Below are 14,175 nucleotides of genomic sequence, written 5' to 3'. Positions count from 1 at the left end.
TGCCAGCTAGGGTCATTACTTCTGCCTCAAGGTGGTTTTTCTAGGCTTGGCATCTCTTTGGTTTCGATATTAAAACCTGCTGAGCATTACCTGTCCCACCTCTCTGCTTCATCTGTGTTTACCCCGGAAATGTTTTTTCCCAGGAAACACTCCCCTAAGGCATTTTATATTTATCTCATTTTAGATTGTGGAATTCAGTGCTTTGAGTCTTAAGCACTGAAAGCCCCTGCTTCAATGCTAGAGCCTAAAAATGGCTCCCCGAAATGGCTCGGCTTTGGTGGTCTCCTTTGGAAGAGGCAAGGGGAGGCTGATTGATACCGGACCTCTGTTGGGTGTTTGGTCTTTGTTTCGATAATTGCCCTGTATTGTTTTTCTAAGGCCTAAGTGGTTATTTTTTTAATAGGTTTGCAAGGTCCTGATTCTGACTGTAGAGAAATGGGATGGATTATCCTGTCCCCTCCCCAGCCACTGCCATGGTTCCTACGCTGAAACTGTTCCTTGGAGCCACTCTTTGCCCCAGTGTGGCAAATAGACAGTCATTTTGTAGGTTGCCTTAGGCTTGTTCCTTGGGGCTGCTCTGTAGAGTCATTTCAAAGCAGAGGAAACAAGCATTGGAAGAAAGGGTGAAACCCCTCTCTGGCGAATGTCACTGTCTCAGTTGATGCACGACGTGCCTGCTGTTCCTTGTTTTTAAGCTTGTGGGCTCCATTCATGGACTCTCCAGCACTGTGGGTACTTTGGCCCTGCTTGAGATCCCTTCATGTTAGTCTTTGGCTTCTTCTCCCCAAGTCAGAGTGGATATTTCTGAATAAGGGACCTGTCCATTCAACAGATTCACATCTGAAGTGTCCATTTGGAGTTGTTGAACCAGTTCTGCAATGTTCATGGAGCAGAGCGACGAGAACCAGTTGCCCACAGGCCATCCTAAGCCTTTCCGACTAGCTGTAGCGGGTAGATTACATTGGAGTTTGGACAAGAGTTAGGGTTTGGGATCTGTGCTCAGCTGTGTAGCATAGTACGTGACTTTGCGCGTGCCAAAGGACTGGATCCTATGGAATCCTTCTGCTGCATTGGTTCCTACAAGTCCTTCAACAACAAGTCTTCCTCTAACAAGCTCCTCCATTGAGAAATGTCTTTTTGTAGCAGAAGAAGACTCTCTCTATTCAAGGAATGCTTTGCAGAAGAGAGTTGTAGGAACCAACACCATGTGTCCTACCTGTAAGGTAACTTAGGTTGAAACCCCAAGGAGGAAATATCACGCACAACACCTTGAGTTCTTAGGATTAAGGACAGGACAAAGCCAAGCTGGGTTGGACCTACCTATCATCCAAGGAGTCTTTCTCCAATGGAAGCGCCACAAGCTGGAGGACGTCTCCTTTGGCTGGGAAAATATTTCACACTTTGCTCAGTGGAGTGGGGCAGGATGTACCTTCTGCCTTTAGAATAATTCACAATCTTGGTTGCATTGGCTATATTTTGTTTTACTATGAACCAACTAAATTGGCACAAATCCCTGAGATGTGTGGCACCAGCTTTACAGAAGCTCTGGATACTAGTTGCTGAGGGCAGGGGACAGGAGGGGTAGATTTTGGCCTCTGTGCCTTGCTTGTAGGCTTTCTAAGGACATCGGGCTGGCCACTATGGGAAATGGGGTTGTGAGCTACACGGACCTTCGGTCTGATCTAATAGGATTGTTCTTAAGTTCTCTTGGAGATGACTTTTGATCTGTTCTTGACCTACTCTGACACCCAGAATTGCTAAAATGATGCAGGTGCTTTGTTTGTTCTTGATGTTGGGTGCAACTTTGTGTCCAAACTTTGGCCTTTTTGCCTAATCTCTCTCGATCTTTCTTTATTTTGGTTTACTCTTTAAAAACGCACACACACATACAAAAATCCCCCACCATTTACTAACTGAGTAATACAACCAACGTCATCTCATTTTAAAAGTTAGCATGCTTAATGGCCCCTATTTTGAAGCAGTTGTTGATTTTTGGATATATGTGTAAGATCCCATTTTCATCAGTGGGATACAAAATGTTAATAATACCTTGATACCGTAGTGCTCTGTGATAGCATAGATCTTCCGCATCCTTTTTGGAATGCTGCTAGCAAAGCTCTCATTCATATCATAAATAGAATTTGTTCATAAAATAAAAAATGTATTGTTTTCATTGTGAGAAGATGCTGCTAAATTGGCTGAATGTTTGATAATCACATCTCAAGCTGATTATTCTGCTAATAGCCTTAAGATATTATTTTATGTTAAAAAAATAAGTGCATCCCTACAGCCCTAATACTAGTGTATGTGTATATATATATTTTTAAAAAGACCCTTCTTGTTTCCGCAAAGTCTGAATGAGATTTTCAAAATTGAATAATAATTTGATCCGTTAATCTTTTGAAGCTAGTAATTTTATTTTCCCCTCTTTGCAAGTCTCCGAGGCTCACAAATGAATAGAGCTTCATTACTGGAGCCTGCGTTTAATAACCATTATCCATTATCTTGTAATTAAGACTCCCTGTAACGAATCATGAGGACAATGCAAAAATACATAGTACATTTCTTTAATGAACTGGAAAATGTTCATCTTGTTCTATTTAGTAATGAGTTGCTGAATAGTCGTTAAATCCACTGGAGAATAGAGCGAGATGGATTTTGAAGACTATCTGGAGTTTGTGGTTAATCTATTAGAATTAAAATTTCATCTTCTATTTTTATCAACAGCCGATTAGAAGCCCTTCTGTTTGACCAAATTGATTAGGAGACCCTATACAAGGGCAGATGTTGTTTAATGAAAGTTTTTAATGAAACTGTACCATAGAGATATCTAATTACCAGACTTATAAAAGCTTTGACTTACCTTATCCTGAAGAGATGAGTGTATGCATGTGTCTTTCGGGTGTGTGGGCGGGCGGGCGGGGGGACTATTGTGCGAAAGGGCTTAAACTCTGCAAAAAATGGAAAACATAAAAGTAGAAATTGGTATGGTAAAGTTTTTGATTTGCTTTTCTGAAAGGAGGGAGGAAGAAACTTTTGACCAACAAGCTTGAAGAGGGAAGTTGATAAAGGTTGCCAGATCGAACCCAGAGATTATCAGAGCTTGGATATAATGAAAGATAAGCAGGCATGGTGTTTCCTGCCGCGCCACAATGGTCTCTTTCCCCATCTTTTCCTCATATCTGCTCCAGACAGTGGCTGCTGTCTTCCTATAGCAGGTAGAAACGAAGGTGAGCAACAGTCGGGAGCTGATAGGCCTAGTTTTAAACCCCGTCTCTTTTCATATCAACAGCCAGAAAGCTTTGCTTGGGGCCAAACTTGGGTCATCCTTGTGATCATCTTCTTCTGTACTAGTCATTTACAACTTTTTAATCTCAGCCAAATAATGCACCTGTTTCCAGCTGTTATGGTCCCCAAGACAGCTTGGAAAGTCTTCTGGTGGGAAAACCCTAAAGACTTCAAGTTCAGAGTCTCTTGTGAGGTTTTGCCTGTGTTGAGAGAGCGAAGGAGGAATCTAATTTTGCTGGACTTACAAACAGCATCACGGCTACTGGTTTTATTGGGAGGTAATTGAAGGGGTCGGTGTTTCTGTACACACCACCACACGCAGCAGTTGCGTTTCCTGTATTATAACGAATAACTATTTTCTTATAACTAGCCAAGCTTAAGCCAGTAATATATCATTTTGGTGACTCTTCCTTTTTTTATTGCCTTTAAGGTTCTGATTTCATTAAGACCTCTACAGGAAAAGAAGCGGTTAATGCTACCATTCCAGTAGGGCTGGTAATGGTGAGGGCCATCAGAGATTTCTTCTGGAGAACTGGCCAGAAGGTAACCGAGTACTACGCCTAAGTTTTTGTGTTCTTGAAAACATCAGAGTGAAGGGTGTCCAAAAGGGGGCACATTATCACGGTCTTAGATCCCCTGGCCGCTTCATCTTCATCATCGTTTATTTATGTATAGAAAGTATACTCCACTCTTCTCCCCCATCAGGGCTACCAGTGCACATCAGAGGGCCCCCTGATTAGGAAAGGATGTACAGCCGGGGTCCTCAACTTTTTGAGCTTGTGGGCACCTTTGGAATTCTGACACAGTGCGGTAGGCAGAGCCACAAAATGGCTGTGACAAAATGGCTGCTGCAGGGGGCAGAGTCCACCACAAAATGGTTGCAGCAGTTTACCTTCAGTCAGTCAGCGAAGATACTTGTGCAGCTGTTGCCAAAGCAATGTTTTTTTAAAAAAATCTGCACAGCCAATTGGGTGCCTTGCAGTGCAAAAGCCCCCACCTACTTTCTAAAAACACTTGGTGGGTGCCAGGAAAGGTGTGGTTGGATACCATAGCATCCGTGGGCTCCATATTGGGGGACCCCTGATGTGCAGAGTCATCAAATGGTACTTGATTGCATTTGTTTATTTATTGCATTCTAACTCAACTTTCGTCCAAGGAGTTTGGGATGCATCCCCAGCTTCCCAATTTGTCTTCCCCCTATGATAGAGGTAAGCATAGAGGGTAACTGGCCCAAAGTTACCAACGGAGCTTCATGGCTGTGTGTTCACACCTGAGTCTTTGCTGCCCAACTCCAGTACTCTATTTCCCATGCCACTCTGGCTTTATTTTGAAACTTGATGATGAAGCAAACATTAGCCTTCTTTTTTTTTTGCCAGATTTGAAAAAGGTTGCAAGCACTGTCCATCAGCTTTCTAAGTCGCCTCTTAAAGTTACATATGTGTTCCTTGTGGCTAATAGTGCAATCCTAAACAGAGTTGTATCCTTTTAAGTCCATTGTCTTCAGTGGATTTAATGGGTATAGATCTGTTTAGGGTTGCACTGTACATTCCGCTAGGTTGAGAGTCAAATGTAGCTCACACCACACTAACTGCTCAGAGGAGAATATCTGTTGTATAGAGCACGTTGTTTTGTAGAGTCAGAGTAGCCTTTAACCTGATTCGAACATCCTTTAGTGCACTCTTTCTTGCAGAGCTGAGAAAACAAAATAATCCAAGAGCAAGCAAATTCACTTGGGTTGGCTAAGCAGTCCTCTAATTTAAGACTGAAGAATGGCTTATACAAATGCTGATTGACAGATACAGTTGTTTACTCTGAAGAAGGCCAAACTGCGTGTAGCAAATAATGTGATGTTACTAGCAAGCTATTTCAGTAGCTTCAAGTTGGAGACCCGTATTAGGTTTAATATAATTGATGTGACTTTATGTGGCAAAATGATATAAATCTGCAATCTTAGATTGTGCAGTGGACTTGAAGGAGAAAAATTAAAATTGTCTTTGCAATGTATGAGATGTGGTTTTTGGTTGAGAGCCTCTCTTTATCAGCACATGATTTAAAAGGGCTCATATCAGAGATAACTTCAACCCAACTGCGTATGTTAAAATAGGGAAAAATATTATGCAAGAAAGTCCCTCCCTCTATAACAACTTTGTCTCAAGCTAGATGCTGTATGACAAAGCAGTATGAGCCCCTGTAGCATTCTTGGCTGCATTCAGATGTCATGATCAAACCTTCCCCACGCAGTGTGTGACATGGAGACTGAAGACTTCCTGGTTGCAAAATGTGAATCAGATTAAATTACCAAATGTGGCTTGCCTGCAACCAGGATCCCAACAATGCCATCCTGAACATAATTACATATTTATTTGTGTTATTTATAGTCCGCCTTTCTCACTGAGACTCAAGGCCGCTTACAGTGTAAGTCAATATGATCAGTATCTGGGACATTCAATAAACAATACAATAGAGCATGGATTGCAGATTTTTTAAAAAAATGAGCAAAAATCTGATACAGATCTGAAACAACGCAGAAACAAAACATAAGCAATATATAATGACGCAGAAATTACCCAGTAGGAGCATACTTACCACAATAGACAGTATGCAGTAGTATGGTCTACAGTCCTTATCCCTTTACCAAAGCATCTCTCTGAAGTGATGTCTATTGAAATTAAATGGTGTAACTCTTTTTATGATGACACTTGAAATAATTTAATCCAAGTTTGTCTGCTAAGAGAACAAACCGCAGTTTGGCTTTTCACCTGATGTGGACTTCATAGTAAAGTACTGTTTGAAGACTTCTTGGACTGGAAAACTCCAGTTTGTTGTGAAGCCCATACTGGGCGAGATAACCAGTTGTGGTTCACTCTTGCTGCCTAACCAGGTTGAAGTGATTTGCTGCATGTCCTAAGCAGAATAGCACCCTTCTAAATTTATTGAACTCCATGGGCTTAGAATTCACTGGAATTCTTGTTGGTAGGCAAGCTGCAGTTGGTAATTTTCACCTGATCCAGATGTTGCAACAAACTGCCTTTTGTTTCATGCTAGAAACTCTTTCAGCTCCCTGCCAAATACTAGGAGGAAGGTGGAAGAGAGCACATGGAGCCGAAGACTTCCTGGCTGTGTCTTGTTGCATGCAAACCAAAGTCTATTTGTAAAGTCTGAATATAGCCCCTGCGACCAACCTATCTAGGAGTTTGTAAGCAGAAATGTTTAACTGTCTATACCAATAATTGGGCTGTGATAGTGGGTCCACTCATCCGAAGAGCTCCTTCAACTCTAGTAAATATAAACCCGGTACATATAACAGCCTCATGAGTTCACTGAATGTGTGGGGAGGTAGAGCAGATAGAAGCATGCTGTCTCCACTGTCTCCATGCAGATACCTGGATGTCTGCAGGGACGACCACATGGAGAAGTGGTCGCATGAACACTCCCCTCTGTGATCTGCACTGCTGCTTTCTGAATGCTGCTGATTACGGGGAGGGAGAGTTTGGGTGGCTACTTCCTACATGCAGTTGCCCCCGCAGACAAACAACCAATTGTATGCAGGCTGGGATCAGGGTCAACATGCTCGTGCCTACTCTCCCTTCCTGTGCGTTCAGTGGATGTGTAGGGCTCTCACGTGTACCAGACAACAGTGTTTGGAGCTACCACCACTGCTGTTCCCACTCTTCACCTGTTTGCCACAACAACAACTTTCGATTTATATACCACCCTTCAGGACAACTTAACTCTCGCTCAGAACGATTTACAAAGTGTGTTGTTATTATCCTCGTGACAATCACCCTGAAAGGTGATTGGGGCTGAGAGAGCTCTGAGAAGCTGTGACTGACCCAAGGTCATCCAGCTGGCATCAAGCAGAGGAGCGGGGAATCAAAACCGGTTCTCCAGATTAGAGTCCTGCCGCTTTTAACCACTACACCAAACTGGCTCTCTTTGGCAGCGCTTCTTCAAATAGCTTAAAGCTACTACATAAACGTCAGCATGAACTGTTAATCTAACTGGCGCAAATTCTTTCTGGTTGTATAAGGTAGTTGCCTTCATAAATCTTGTTCTTCGTTTTCTTGGTTGTGGTTTGCCCTCTAATTCCACTGTAGACAGTTGAAAGCTTCAGGGTCTCAGTCGCTTCAGAAAACATGCCAGTTGCAGAAAATCCTTTCACTCAAAGAAGAGAAAAACTTCAGTATCCTCTTAAACATTAACATAACAAGTTTCCCAACCAGCCATTCTTCCACTATGAATTCCTGTTAGGCAGTCTCTAAGAGCTGTTACTAGTACTGACCTGCTGCTGGTTGTTCAGTACCTCGAAAACAGAATTGTTTTAGGCAATTGCCTTGGATTGCCCTGACTCACCAAAACCATTTTTCCAGATGTTTCTGAAGCTTAATTCATGTCCTGCGTATGTTTACTTTGAAGTGAGTTGTACTGAGGTAATTATGACTTACATGGGAGAAAATATGTGTAGCATTGGAGCTAACGTGAATTGGTAAAGTAGTTGGTCGTTTTGGATCATCTTTAACCAGACTTGAGAGGAAATCTCTCCCTGTCAGACGAATGCTGTTTGGCCCGCCCCTCCCTTCTTCTCCTGTGTTCCTCTCCTGTGTTCCTTTTTTTCTTCTTTATTTAATTAAATGGTGGCTGTTCAAAGCTGAGGACTTAGTGCAGGTTGAGATAAGAAACAATGGAACAATTTTTCATAAGGAAAGAAATTCCACTCCCCCCCCCCCATTCACTGTTACCTGTCACCATAGTATGTGGACACCCCATTCTCTTGGGTCCAAGCATACTGTCCCTAGACCCTGTATATAGAATATGGCCTTGTACAGATACACAATCACATCACATTCTTATGATGTCCTGAGTCCTGAAAGAAAGATTTCCGTTTCTGAAGAGTCATAAATGCACCATATTATAATGTTAGGCTTATGAGCCATCTCATTACTCCTGGCTCCAGTAAAACAGGTCCATCCCCCCTCCCATCATGGGACTTAAACATAAGAGGCCTGTCACTTTTGGTAAATATATCTAACCATGCTGTTCTGCTATACCAGCTGAAGTGCACGGTTGAAACAATGGCATCGGTTGCCATGGAGAAAAGCTCCTTGTCCCATAGGTCTACTTATTCGTGACATTTTTTAGGCTGTCTTTTTCCCAGCAAGGCGTTCAAGTTGGGCAATATAACATTAGAAACTATGTTATGTTGTGACAATATCACACAGTTCTCGGTTGCCCCATTGCTCTGCATGACAGAGGATGGGGTTTGGTCTTTTACATGTTGCTTTAGCAGAAAAGTTTGCGTGTCATTAAGATAACTGCTAAATTTACCTTTCGTTTAAACATTTTTTTTAAAGTTCTGTTAACACAAAAGATAGGCGCGCATGCACCTGCTCAGGATTTTTTTAAAAAAATCAGATGTAAACCGAGTTCATATCCTTTTTATTAAACGAAGACAATTTTATCACTGACGAGAGATTTCTAAATGGCTTCCTTAACAAACCAATTTGGCTGCCGTACAGATGCTTTCCAGCAAGGCGTTGGCTAGTAAAAACAGGTTAATGTAGAAATTAAACTTCTCCGGAGGACAGAAGGAGGTTGCAGGGTAACATTTATTGAATGATAAGCGGAGGTGGCGATATGAAAAAAGTACGCAGCATAATGGGAAATAATCTTTTTCCTGTCATTATTGAAGGACACACACAAATTGGTTTTTCTGCTGGGAAATCCCCAGTCCAGCAAAACTTATTACTTTTAATAATATAAGGTGACAAGAAAATTCTCAAGGAGATGAACTTATTAAACAAAATAATGAAATGGTGGGAAACAGCAGGGGGAAAGTAGCCAGACTTTATATAGCTCTTCAGTGAAACATTTTATTTGTAAATGGCATGTTTTGGCAGTCAGGTGGACTGTTTGGGAAGTCAATGAGCAGAAATGGAGAAAGGCTAATGATCGGCAAATCGGGGTGAAAATTAATGAATTTTGTATGTGTGTGTTGGGGGTGGTGGTAAATCTTTAAGCGAAAAAGAAGGATAGCCAAGATCCAGGGGATGTGTCCCCCCAAACTGCCCTTATACATTATAAGGAGCTGCAGTTGAAAAAAAATCACAGTCTCCCCCCATTGCTTGTATGTGTAAAAGTTCCCATCCCAAGGCTCTTTTGTAGTCCAAGATACCACATAACGTTTGTATTCATTTTTCATCTTCTTTTGACTTGGAAGTTTCCTTTTCGTTGTGTTTGATCCACACGCTGCTTTTGCAAGTGGCTGTTAAGTGTTGCAGCCCACTCCAAGAAGTTATGAATAGAATAAGTAGGTCATCAATGGGGACTTAGAAGTTGAATGTATAACAACGAGGACACACACATACTTGGTTGTTTTGAGCCCAATCTCAGCCTACTTATTTACTTTATCTATACCTCACCTTTCTTCCTAACGGGGACCCAAACCGGCTTACATCATTCTCCTCTCCTCCATTTTATCCTCTCAGCAACCTTTGAGGTAGGTTAGGCCGAGAGGGTTCTGCCGCTTAACCATGAATGCCCCCCCACAACCTTGCGTTACATATTTTGTATGTAAATAAGCATTTTTGTTACAGATTCCCATATCCCAGCTTCCTGTGCTCCTAAGCAACATCTTTCTGTTTCCTGTTTTCTTCTTTTTTATTATCAAGGTTGGATTTAAGCCCGCAGGAGGAATCCGTACTGCCAAAGATGCCCTTATCTGGCTGTCTCTGATGAAGGAAGAACTGGGGGATGAATGGCTGAAGCCGGAACTCTTTCGCCTGGGTGCCAGTACTTTGCTGGCAGATATTGAGAGACAGGTTAGTTTTTTTTTTTAACTGCCTTGTGGTTAAAATTAACAGGGCCTTGCTTTTTGTTACTGGTTACCAACCAACCCTTTTAAATATGAGATCTGCCTTGGGGATATGAGTGTCCTCTATAGCCACCAGACCTTGTGTTCATTTTCTGGGCACGCGGGACATAAGAAGCTAGTATTGGTCCAAACTGCAGCTCTTTGTGGGAAGGAGCCGTGGAGAACAGGCCCTGCGCTCAGGAAATTCAGGTTCAATTCCTGGCTTCTCCAGTTGAAGCATTTCTCGGGTCAGGTGCGGCATGCAAGGTTCATCTCTGGCTAAAAGAGCTGCAGGAATCAGAAACAGAGAGATAGAAGGGATCCCAGGGGACATTGTCCAGTCTCGTGCACAATGCAGAAAATTCATAGTTATCTCCCCCCCACCTCCCCCAGTGACCCCTGCTCTATACCCAGAGGGAGTTCTTAGGAAGGGCATTCTTCTGCCTGAGGGCCTGGAAAGTTGCTGCCAGCCTGAGAACCCAGTAATGAGCTGGGTGGACCAGTGGTGTGATGTGGTATGAGGTAATTTCATGGGCTGGTACTCTTGAGCAGAGACAGGTGTCTCCCCACCCACAGAATCCTATAGTTGGAAGGGGCCTTCCAGACCATCTAGTCCAGCCCCCTGCCCAATGCAGGAACAGCCTAAAGTATCCCCGGCAAGGATTTGTCCAGCTGTTCCTTGAGATTCATCTTAACTGGAGATGCCATAAATTGGACCTGGTGCCCTTTTATTGATTGATTTGTGGGTTTCCCCCCTTCCATTCTTCCTCCAAGGAGCTTGGGGTGGGTGTGGAAGGTCCTCTGTCCCCCCATTTTATCCTCACAACAAGCCTGTGAGGGAGTCATTCCCCCACTGCCACCCAGTGAGCTTTGTAGCAAGTAGAGATGTGAACCAGAATCTCTCTGCTTGTAGCATGATACTCTAACCACTATCTCACACTGTCAACCTGTGCTCCTGTGCCCTGAAGTGTGACCCCATAGGTATGATTCGTAGTAACAACTCAGAGGTAGAATTCCTGCTGTGCAACGTGTGATGCCGCAAGGTCAGTCCCTCCCTCTCTGTAACGCCATCTCAGTCAACAGTGTGGGGCGTGAAATCTCTCCAGAGAATTCATTTCTTTGCCTTCCTCTTTGCTTTTTGAAAGAAGTGCTGGAATACGTTGTCTTTACCAGGCATGGGGAGGGCGGGGGGGGGAGCATGTTAGATCTATCGATCAGCCATGTTTGTTCTTCATATGCCCGCCCTGCTCATACAGAGCAAAAGGTGGAGACTCTACTTTTTACACCACAACTGGAATATGGGAGGTGAGAGCTGCACTCCCCCCACGCACACTCTTTATCTCTCTCACTTGGCTGCTTCAAACACTTTTCTCCCCCATCTGGTATTAGACTGGGATAAAAGAATCTGAAGCCACAGAATATGGGTAAGTAAATTGAGGAAATGATTGACACCAATCACCTGGACAGCTCATTTGGTGTAAAAAGTAGACTCCCCCTCCCAAAATTACTCTTGTTTTATTTTGTGAACAGGAGGGGTGCATAGATTTAAAAAACCCCTCACATCCATTCTGTTGTCTCTCTATATGTGGGTATGGATGGATTTTGCTTTCCACTCTTTTACAGTTTACATTCAGAGGTAACACAGATCCCTGGGAGGACCATACCACGTTTCTTTGTGTTTGTTGACTATGTACTTTTGAATTGGCTCTCGGTCTTGTGCTTTGCAGGGTATAAATAGCTTAAACAAACTAAGATCCAGAGGAGTTAGCCATGTTAGTCTATAGTCACAAAATTGTAAAGAGTCCAGTAGCACCTTTAAGACTAACCAACTTTATAGTAGGATAAGCTTTCAAGAACCACAGCTCTCTTCGTCAGATGCACAAAGAGAACTGCCAGCCTGAGGAACCAGTAATGAGCTAGGTGGACCAGTGGTGTGATGTAGTATAAGGTAATTTCATGGGCTTGTACTCTTGAGCGGAGACAGGTGTCTCCCCACCCATAACAAAGACAAAGAGAACTGTGGTTCTCGAAAGCTTATGCTACTATAAAGTTGGTTAGTCTTAAAGGTGCTACTGGACTCTAAACAAACTAGTAAACCTTTCAGGTCGCCTCCAGTTTGAACACTCCTCTGCAACTTGATTCATATGTTTGAATTTCTTTTTATGTACCTTAGTTGTTCTTTGGGCCTGCATGTTTGCGATTCTGTGGAGAAAATAGTAACTGCCCTGACCCATGTATGGGTGCAGCCACAACACTTTTCCTAGCAGTGACAGCAGCTGCTGTGGTGGTTTGTTTTCCTTCCACATTTTCCATGTGAACGGCAGCCCTGGGGAAGCACTTAGGATAGCCTGTGTGGAGAGTCTGGCGACCTGAAACAGCCCTCCTGTTGAAGATTGGCATAGAGGCTCCTCAGTCAGAAATGTGTGCTTAGTAGAGATGGGCACAAACCGGGGGGGAAACGAACCGTGTGGTTTGTGGTTCGTCACATTTAAAAAACCACGAACTTTCATGAACCTGCCCCGGTTAGCAAACCGGTTCGTTTGGTTCGTGAAAATGTCACATCCAGGTCAGCAAATCGTGAATTTTGATACAAGGTGGTGGGCACATTCACAAAATGGTTGCTGCAGGGGACAGAGCCAACCACAAAATGGCTGCCAACCACAAAATGTCAGGGAGCGAGTTATATATAACTCTAACAGTAACTCTTCAACATTTCAGGCTGAAGCTCTGTTTAACAGGTTGCTTTTTAATCTGCATATAACCAATCAGAAGCCTGGTGGGACAAAAGATCTACCTAGCCCGCCCCTCTTTCTACAAGCACTTGGTGGGCACCAGGAAAGATGTTGGTGGTCACCATGGTGACTGGGCACCATTTTGGGGACCCCGGGTTGGAAACTTGGATTTAGGAGACCTTGGATCAAATCCCCACTCCTCATTGAATCTCAGCAGTGACCTTGGGCCAGTAATTCTCAGCCTAACCTACCCCACCAGATGGTTGTGAGGTTAAAATGGGAAATGAAGAACCATCCATCCTGTGCTCTTTAGAGGAAAGGTGAGGTTTAAAAAGTGATAGTAATGACTCGGGTTTTGGATGAGGCTGATCTCCAGTCGCTGTGAAGCCCAGCAGGATCATTCTTCATAAGCAAGCATAAAATGCAACCCGGGTAAGCCGTTGCAGAGGAGGAGAAGGAAGAACAGCAAACAAGCACAGCAGGTAATAAAATCTAAAGCAAGTTGGATAGAATGAGATCATTCGGTCTTTTTCACCCGGAGGAATGGCTTTAGAGATCCTTGGATAGCACACTTTATTTTAATAAACGGGAGTAACTATAATTATGCATCTGCCTTCTTGTTAACCTGCCCTTAATTAGTCAGTTTTGTTACATCTGTTTAATTTCTGCATTTCTGGACCTTCTCTAGTCAACTGTTCTCTCCATCCTCCTCCTTTGCAGATTTACCATCATGTGACTGGCAGATATGCGGCGTACTATGACCTGCCCATGGCTTGAACTGTTGATTAATTCAGGATGTGTGTGAGAGAGAGACAGGCTTAAAGAAAACTATCCTTGAATTGTTTCCTGCAGTCAAGCTCCCAAAGTGCTTACGGAAGGATTAGAAGACCGGCTGCTACGATTTCATGGTTCTGTTGTACCTAAGAATGTGCCAAACTTTAAGGATAAATGTGGCAACCTCTGAATATTTTGTGGTTTGCAGCATTTAATTTTGTTTTGTCTCTCCCCACCCCCTTACATGATATCAGTGTCACTTTTATTGATGGAAAATTGACCTCCAGGTCTTTGTTGCTTGGTAGCGATGTATGGTGGTAAGAGGTAAAGGTAGTCCCCTGTGTGTCAGGCTATGGATGACAGGATATGGTAGACAGATCCCTGTAGCATTGCAGCAAGAAAACCAGGCTTTTGGTTAAATGGTTTTATTCAGAAATCAAATCATTTCCATATATATGTCTATAGGACTGCTCAGAAGCATGGAAGGATCTAAGCAGTAAGAGCAAGAAATTGACAGGAATGGGGAATTGT

General features: G+C 43.1%; 1 protein-coding gene across 1 annotated transcript in view; it reads left to right on the top strand.

The window, feature by feature from the left end:
* DERA (deoxyribose-phosphate aldolase) overlaps positions 1-13,835 on the top strand; it is a 49,014-nt gene extending 35,179 nt beyond the window's left edge. Inside the window, exons 7-9 of the mRNA XM_054989226.1 lie at positions 3,719-3,831; positions 9,957-10,106; positions 13,591-13,835. Of these exons, the coding sequence (XP_054845201.1) occupies positions 3,719-3,831; positions 9,957-10,106; positions 13,591-13,647 (320 nt within the window). The 3' untranslated portion in view covers positions 13,648-13,835. The remainder of the gene's footprint in view (positions 1-3,718; positions 3,832-9,956; positions 10,107-13,590) is intronic.
* The last annotated feature ends 340 nt before the right edge of the window (positions 13,836-14,175 follow it).

This window comes from Eublepharis macularius, chromosome 9, assembly GCF_028583425.1.
Source record: "Eublepharis macularius isolate TG4126 chromosome 9, MPM_Emac_v1.0, whole genome shotgun sequence".
NCBI lineage: Eukaryota > Metazoa > Chordata > Lepidosauria > Squamata > Eublepharidae > Eublepharis > Eublepharis macularius.
This window is presented reverse-complemented; position numbering and strand designations above follow the sequence as displayed.